Below are 8,526 nucleotides of genomic sequence, written 5' to 3' on the forward strand. Positions count from 1 at the left end.
GGGCTGGGCAGGGCCCATGGTGGGGCAGTGAGGGCTCTGCAGAACAAGCTGAGTGCAGAGGCTTTACCAGCACAACCATTACCAGGGGCATTGGACATATCTTCACAGGCTGAGTTAGTTTATTATGGGATAAACACCATGTAAAAAACCATTGGCCATAACCACATTAAGGTTAAATTTGTATTTTATAAGGTTTGTAGATTTTTCTGGGGAAAAGCAAACTTTTGAATTCTGTAACTTCTGTGATAAAGATGCATGTATAACTAGGAAAAAAACATCTATGCTTACTTGATTATGAAGGAATAAATACTACTAATGCCAAATGTGTTGATGAACTTCTTTTTTTCTAAAATAGGAACTGATATTTGCAGTATTTTTAGAAGGGACAGACATGCTGTAGGTCTTTCTAAGACTTCCGTAAGACTTCCTAAAATGACAGGGATCCAATATTTGCAGTATTTTTAGAAGGAACCGATGAAGGTCTGTCTAAGGAACATGCTGTAGGTCTTTCTAAGACTTCTGTAAGACTTCCTAAAATGACAGGGATCCAAAAGTTTAAGCTCCACCTCTATAGAGAGAAACTCCAAAAATTGCAAGCATGACTTTGGACAGCACTGTGTATGGAGAATCCAGTTCTAGAGAGAATAGTCCAAGTTCATGGTGGATGAGACATGCCAGTACCTGAGAAGGAGCTGCAGAACTAACACAGCTTTCAGCAGGGCCACCTTGATAAAACATTGGTATGTCACATGACCTGCTGTGATAAGCAGAGGTTTCTCAAGCTTAATCTCATTTAATTGCCGAGAATGGGGGATTGCTTTACTGGGTGAAGAATTACTTAAGCTGCTCTTCAGAACTTCACAAATAAGGACTATTATCTTGCCAAGAGAAGGGAAGAAGTACAAGAGAAAACTATGTCCCTTCCTGGTTTTAGTCAAATCCCTGACCTTTAACTAAACCCTGAGTTTAACCCTGGAATGAGGGTAGGGGTATCTGATATGACAACCTTTACCTTAGCCATAACACAAGGCTTGCAGCCCTGTATTGTTCACTTCCTTAACTTGTCACACCGGGCATTTAAAATATTGTTGCCATAACTTGCAGATAGGTCATAGTCCAGGAGATCCTTAAAATGGGATCACCAATACTTACATTTTGGGGGTCTCACCATTTTCTTCAGGGGGTGAGGGGAGAGCACTGGCATTCCTTAATGTGCAGAGGAGAGAAAATCCCAAAAGCAAAAAGCACATCAGTCTTATCCACATTAAATTCCCTTCAAAGTACAGGACAAATACTTATGCACAGTTGAGGTTGTAGATCCCTGTGAAGTTTTCCTGTCCATAAAGATCATATTCCTTGTACAGGATGTAATCTTTCAAGCAGTTTGGCAGTGGAAGGAAGGTCATGAAGACAGGGCAGCGGAGACGCAGCCGGCCCATGCACGCCCGGATCTTCAGCCGGCAAAGGTGCTTCAGAGAGCGAGGATTTGCTAGAAAGGAGAAGCAAAATTAAAATGCTGCCAAGCAAAAAGGCCCCAGTGCCAAACCAGCTTGGTTTCATTAAAAACGTAAACAGATACTTACTTAAAATGAAATGGATGTCTGGCCAGAGTTCCTGTTCTTTGAGAACTGCTTCAAGCTTCCAGCAAATCTTAACATGATCAACGTAATCTAACATGACTCGCACGACTTTCCCAGACACGTGCTTCAGCCAGGACAAGGTTATCACTTCACAGAACTGACAGGAACAAAACATTTAGTAGGGTAATAATTGATACTGCAGTAAATTACTTCTTTCTCTGAGGACAAGAGCAATTACTTGAGCAGGGTTTTAGAGGTTGCCACAGCTTGCCTAAGCCTCACTAGTAGAATCTAAAAATTTGAGAGATGGTTATTTTGTACTAGATCCAAAAATAAACTTAAAAAGCTGTATATCTGGGGACTTGGTGCTTAAAAAGAAGTGCTACCACTCTTGACTGGAATTTAGACTTGTGTCCCAGGTGCTTAATAGGAGGATCCACCAGCCCAGTTCCTGCATCATCCCCTTATCTTTAGGTTAAAGAAGGGTTTATTAGATTCAAATGGACTTTACAAACTGTGAAACAATGACACTGTTGAGTGTCTCCAGGAAGCTCTTTAGGTTTGCTAATTTCTGCTCAGTGCTTATCCCACCACCTCCAGGGGTCCTTTCAACAGCCTTCCAGTCTTGGTGTTCTGGTATAGGACAATGTAGAGAGCCAACCTGCAAATCTCTGCTTTCACAACGTGGACAACACTGCCCTGGAGTGCCAGTTCCTTAATGATCATCAGCATATCATCAGCTATATTTTCACAATTCAAAATTACTGTTTACATCATTTGCTGTCATGAGCTAGGCTTCATAACACCTGGTTAATTTTAAAGCCTTGTCTATTCCTCTATGTTTAAGCTGTCTTCAAACCTTCTTTTTCTAACCGTGCATTAAGCCCCTTCCCATTTAGTTTTAGGAAGGTGGCAGGACCGCACCCGCAGCCGTGTGACACCCTTACCATGGTGTCTTTGATGACGGTGGAGGTCCAGCCGTCAGTCACGTACTGGGAGTGGTCCCCGCTGCCCCAGGGGCAGTCAAAGCAGCGATGCACGTCGTAGCCATAGTTCAGCAGCATCCTCAGCATCACCTCGTCCTTGAGGGCGTACTGCAGGGCTGAGGGGAAATGCGTGGTGTTCACGCGGCAGAAGTAGTTGACGTTGGCCCCATGGCGGAGCAGCAGATTCATTAACTCGTAGTTGCCCATTCTCAAGGCTATTTGGAGGCAGTTGATGGGATCTTGGTTTGTCAGGGCTCCAGCATTGAGCAGCAGCTGTGTGGAGCAGATATCCCCGTTGGAGACAGCGAAATACAGCGCTGATTTCCGATGGTCGTCGTAGCCTTTGCGAACTCTCTGAGCCAGCATAAAATTGGCATCAAAACCCGACTGCAGGAGAAACTCAAGGCACTGAGGATGTGCTCCTGCTGCTGCTGAGTGAACTGGACTTATCCCACTTTCTTTAATGGCAGAAAAATCAGTCACTGGAACTAAATATTTTAGAGCTCTGAAAAATTAAAACCAGAAGCATCTCAGAATCTTAAACATTTTGGTTCACCTAACTCATCTTTGATTTTCCTGTGTTGTTTGGCTTCAGAATTCATCATGACTGTTAGAATAGTCTTAATATACATGTACATGGCAAATCAGTACCATGGCATGCTTTGACTTGAATTGCTAACACTGCAATTGTTAGCCAGCAATGGATACTGACTTTACATCTACTACGCATATAATATTATTACATTATACTATTATTCATGAACAACCCATTCCTTGCTGTAGGAATTAATGATTCCTTTTCAATAGAAATTTTTCCTGAACGTTGAAAGCATAGTGTTATTGCTTAACGTATAGGGATGAGGGAATTAATGGAATATGTATTATAACATGAATACATATAATATATAATGTTATATATACATCTAAGTTTAAATATAACAACTAATATACAGAAAATATTCATACAGAAATTAAGAATACTCAGGTGCTTGTTCCTCATTTGTTAGTTGTGATTTTGGCATAAATATCTTCCAGTAGTCTGAGTCTCTTTAAAATAGGGATAACCTTTACTCTCTATTTGTCTATTTACTATATTCACCATTCACATTTCTCTGATGGAGTGGAGATGAGACATTGACCCAGAGAGAGTGACAATGTTCCCAGAACCTCAGCATCAGACTGGACAGTGTTACTACTTGTGACAAATGGGGAAATTCCAGAGGGATTAAGATGTGAATCCTAAAATCATGAAGATTTTATCCTAACTGGTCTCTTACATTCAGACACAGAACAGACATATTTACACAGTCAAAAAGAATTCCTTGTACAAAGCTACAGATTTTCTGTCTGCTTTGAATAAGGTAAGATTAGTAAAATTAATATTTCTGGTGTCACTATTATTTGATTTTTAAGTATATTAACTCACAGAAAGTGTCCTCTATATGCAGCTCTGTGGATTGGCAAATGACCCGAGTGCTTTGGAACATTGGCATCAGCCCCATATTCTAGTAAAAGACTCACAGAATCTGGATTTCCTCCTCCTGCTGCTTCAAACAATATAGAAGCACAGTCCATTGCCTGTGAAAGAACATCTGCACCTGGGAAGAAGCAGCAAGGATCTTCACAGTAGTCACTGTAAATATTCATCTCCAACCCCCCAGTGATATGGCATTTTGAATTATATTCTCCACAAAACAGAACCACTGTGGGCATAAATCTTCATATTGGATCCTTGATTTTAGATCTGTTTACGTTTATCTAATCCTTAGAACAAGAACGTCCAAATTGCTTTGTACACAGTAAGAATTGTTCCCAGAACTGCACCACCAAAATATTTGATTCTTATTCATCAAAACAATTGATTTTGGTTTACAAACAATGCATTTCAATTCCTTTACTTTACAAAGAACAGGCAGGTGTAACTGTTAACATGAGAGGACCCAGTATCCAAGAGTTCATGCAATCCAGTTCCAATGCTGCTGAATCACCATGTAAAATTCCCCCCAATATCTTATCAAGTGTGCCCTAGGGTAACCTCTCTACGTGAGAAAATAATAGAGCATTTAAAAACCAACTATAAGTACTCACTAAAATATTAATATATTATTTTAATTTTATACAAATTGGTATTTATCAGGCCTTCACTACATCACAACAACCCTCACTGCAGATGACATTTAATTTTCTCTAGTAAGGTGAGCTACTTCTGCTGCTGTTTTTGAAGGCATATCTGAAGCCTTCTCCTCCTATAAGGTCCTATATAATAAAGTCTCACCTCTTTGCAGTAAAAGCTCCATAATTTCTGTGTGTCCCATCTGTGCAGCCAGTGCTAGAGGTGTGAGGCCATATCCACTGCGGGGGTCAGGGTCTGCTCCAGACTCCAGGAGAAGCTGTACCAGGTCCTTCCTGCCCAGCCTGGCTGCCTCATGCAGAGCAGTTCTCTCATGGACACAGCGCAGATTCACTCTGGCACCAGATCGCAGCAACAAGGAGGCAATGTCATAGGAATCAAGTTTAATTGCTGTAGGACAGCAAGCAAAGCATCAGACAGGATTGTTATTCAGTGCTATCTGTGCACCATAGCTGCTATTATGTGAGTGCTCACTGTTCCTGGCAATGCTATTTATGCAATGAGAAATGCCCCCCTACACTGAAAGGTTTAAGTCATCAACAAGTCTGTTCTTTGCTTCCAGGACAACACTAAGTATGCAAATGAATCATTTCGTGGTAATCTCTCTCTGTAGATTTTTTTCCTCTCTGTTGCATTTGGTACTGGAACAGAACACAGCTTTCCTTGCCACTAGGTGGAGACCACACTCAGGGCCCCGGTGCTCAGGAGCTGCCACCAGAGCTCTGTTAAATCTCCACGAGCAGTTGCTACAATATGAAACAAAGCTTGTAATGACTCTTTCGTATGCCTTCTGAGCTTAATGAGGCTGAAGTCTTAAATCAGGGAGGATCTTAAAAGAGAAATTTGCATTAGCTCCAGTGGATGGAATGATTAGGCAACACCCTTCCCTCCTTCTCCTTTGATCTTCCAGGCTGTGCAGGATAGTGAATATCCTTCAGCAGGACAGATTAGGCTGAGCAGCTTCATGTGCCACAGCTGCTTGAACACCAGTGACAGCATTCTGTGACAGAAACTGTGATGTCCCATTATCTGTGACCTACATGGCTGCTTTAGATAAATTCCATGCATCCCCTTCTTGGGGGATGGTGCATTTTAATGCTGTGCACTTCAAAAGTATCTAGGAGTTCAATACATTTTTTTAAGCAGATGGACCTGACTTAAAACTGCAGCCATTTTACAAGGATGGACTGAGGGTCCTACACATGACTGGTGGGCCTTTTTCTCCTCCTTTAACAACAGTTTTGAAAAATAAATCACCCTTCCAATACAAAAAAATGAATGGGATCATCCAAGAAACTTGAGTGCTCCTTTAGAATGTAGATAATGAGAAGACACTTTCCTGTTTTTGGGTAGGATTCAGTAAGAATGAAGGCATCATAGCCCAGACTGAAGGAAGGGAATGAACAAAGGGAATTAACAAAGAACGCTTTTGAAAACATTTTGGCAAAATAGAGTTCTTTAGAAATCATGAATTGCAGTTCTTGTGCATGATCAAATTAAAGTGGCATTCACACAAAGAATGTGGGTCTATACTAGGACTATAGTAGCTATGGGACCTTATTCCGAAATCACAAAATATTGAAGAGAAGTGAACTGAGAATGTCAGCCTGTCTTCTTCACTTGTCATCCTTGGACTAATGACAGCAATGTCTAAATAGGGACAAACACTGCTTTGCACCCCACATACTGTAGATAAATCAGGCTGGTTTGCTATAATTTTGGATAATTAAAACCAATTACCATAGGTTTTTTGAGAAAAAAAGGCTGATGCAATGAAGGAGATACCATATGGGCAGAGAATATGAATGTTCTATGCCTGCAGACATGAAGGGCAGTAATAGCATGAAGAAGCAGAAGGACTCACTACCTGGCACCACTGCAGAAATGATACCAAGGAAAGCAGAGGATGGCACTCTACACTTCATGAAGAAAGCTAATTATCATCTGAGAAAAACACAGGTTCAGACCTATTGAATGTTGAGATTTTTTTTTTCTCCTTAGAGCAAAATATTTTAGGCATTGAAGTCAAATATGTCACCTTAAAACCTAAAATGTATCCTCACCTCATTCCCTCACCTCTCCACCCCTAAAAACAGTATTCACCTATAACTAAAGGAGAATCTCCCTCTTCATTTTTAACATTGGGATTGCAGCCATTGAGCAGGAGAAAGTGGACATTGTCCACAAAACAATTTCTTACTGCCACCAAGAGAGGTGTTTCCCCTTTTAGAGTGGACTGTTCCCACGTAATGTCACGGGAGGCTGAAATACAGAAAAGCAGAACACATTTGAAGGTGGGATGATTTATCAAACTTTACTTTGTAAAACTTTTTGGTGGAAAACTAGGAGGACTTAGTACCTTTGAAAGTTATTTCAAGGATGTTCTTATTTAGCTGTGCTGCAGCTTCATGCACAGGAAGCCAGCCATGCTGATCTGCTTCTTCAAATGCAGAACTGTGCCTCACCAACTTCTTCAAGGCCTCCTCTTGGCCTGTGATATTTTAGCATAGATACATATCCCATTACACATCATAAGACAAAATTCAGGCAGCTAATACATTGAGTGCCATTTATCCCACCAGTGTATCTTGCTCATTAGAAATGAAAGGCTGTAAGTTTTCCTCTAATTTCAGGAGATGCAGCACTGGAATTTTTGGAAGAGGTGACCCTTGAACCCATCCCACTTCCATGATCCTATCTAATAAGCTAGCTTTTGGATGTCTTGCTTTTAGTTTCCTTACTTCTCCCAAGACTATATAAAGGAAAGCTGCACTTAAATCAGGTGATCATACCCCCAAAGTGTAGGCATTGCTCAGCCATTCCCAGGGGTGTATTTGTACTTAACTGTCCGAATTGCTGCAATGATCTGGCCGTGTTCCTTACTTGTGGTATACTGGAAACTGCATAAACAGAACAAGAATAAAATCAGAAGTAAAAATTCATGTGAAGCTAAGGATATAATTATACCTTACTTCAAATACTCTAATGTAGACAATATGTTAAGTTTTTCTAAGTTACATTGGTTTTGTGAGGGTTTAACACATTGAAACACTATTTTTTTTTGTCTTTTCCTGACACTGTAAATACTGAATTTTTCACACAAAGGCCAACAATTAAATGCTAAAATGAGGGGAAGCTCCCATACCAATCTACTTCTACATCACCTACTTTTCTTCTTCACAAAGCCTTATACTCATTAACATATTGATGTAAAACATCACCTGAAAGTTTCATATGTTTCATATTGTCCAAGAAACAGGTACACTTTTTCAGGGAGAACTCAAAACTAGTGAGCTACCAGTGCTTTCCAGTATCCATGGGACAGGGTCAGCACAATACAACTTAGGGAGTTAAAGGAAAATAAGGCCTACTAAATGCTTACAGTAATGCCAAGAAAACACCCAAAATAGAAATAATAACTTATCACCTTTCAACCTCTGTTGCACTGCCACTTGTTTCAAACTTATGCCAATCTTGTAAGCTTTCCTGAATAGCTTGCTGGGTAGAGATTTCCTCATCAGAATCACCATCAACCATATACACAGAATTATTCATGGCAAATCAGCACCACATGGATCACTTCTGTAGGGAATCCTTAGGGATGCTTCACTTGACTTTAGGTTAGATCTGGAGTAACAGAAACAGCAAACACTGTGTCAGTATCAAGAGAAATGAAACACAGTTTAAAATAAATGACTACACTGTTATATGATTAAGCAGTCATGCTGTTCTTGGCAGATTCAAGATCTCAAGATATTCCATTAGGCTCAAACCTCTCATCTGTTTTACCTTATCAAAACTTCCACTTCTGTCTTTCAAAAAAGCTGGC

General features: G+C 40.4%; 1 protein-coding gene across 1 annotated transcript; it reads right to left on the bottom strand.

Moving 5' to 3' along the window:
• Positions 1 to 1,193: 1,193 nt before the first annotated feature.
• ASB14 (ankyrin repeat and SOCS box containing 14) lies at positions 1,194 to 8,252 on the bottom strand. The gene is made up of 10 exons (XM_014307646.2): positions 8,125 to 8,252; positions 7,543 to 7,597; position 7,365; positions 7,057 to 7,188; positions 6,801 to 6,959; positions 4,842 to 5,087; positions 3,993 to 4,164; positions 2,528 to 3,071; positions 1,584 to 1,737; positions 1,194 to 1,489 (listed from the first exon to the last, which is right to left on the bottom strand). The coding sequence occupies exons 1-10, from the start codon at positions 8,250 to 8,252 to the stop codon at positions 1,296 to 1,298; spliced, it is 1,785 nt and encodes a 594-aa protein (XP_014163121.1). The 3' UTR covers positions 1,194 to 1,295.
• Positions 8,253 to 8,526: the final 274 nt, after the last annotated feature.

This window comes from Geospiza fortis, unplaced genomic scaffold (assembly GCF_000277835.1).
Source record: "Geospiza fortis unplaced genomic scaffold, GeoFor_1.0 scaffold78, whole genome shotgun sequence".
Taxonomy (NCBI): Eukaryota; Metazoa; Chordata; class Aves; order Passeriformes; family Thraupidae; genus Geospiza; species Geospiza fortis.

Excerpts from the sequence above, each read along its gene's own strand:
- ASB14 (XM_014307646.2), bottom strand. The coding sequence starts at position 8,252 with ATGAATAATTCTGTGTATATGGTTGATGGTGATTCTGATGAGGAAATC. Across the intron at positions 6,960-7,056 it reads CCTTGAAATAACTTTCAAAG|CCTCCCGTGACATTACGTGG; the intron begins GTACTAAGTCCT and ends TCTGTATTTCAG. Across the intron at positions 1,490-1,583 it reads AGACATCCATTTCATTTTAA|CAAATCCTCGCTCTCTGAAG; the intron begins GTAAGTATCTGT and ends TCTCCTTTCTAG.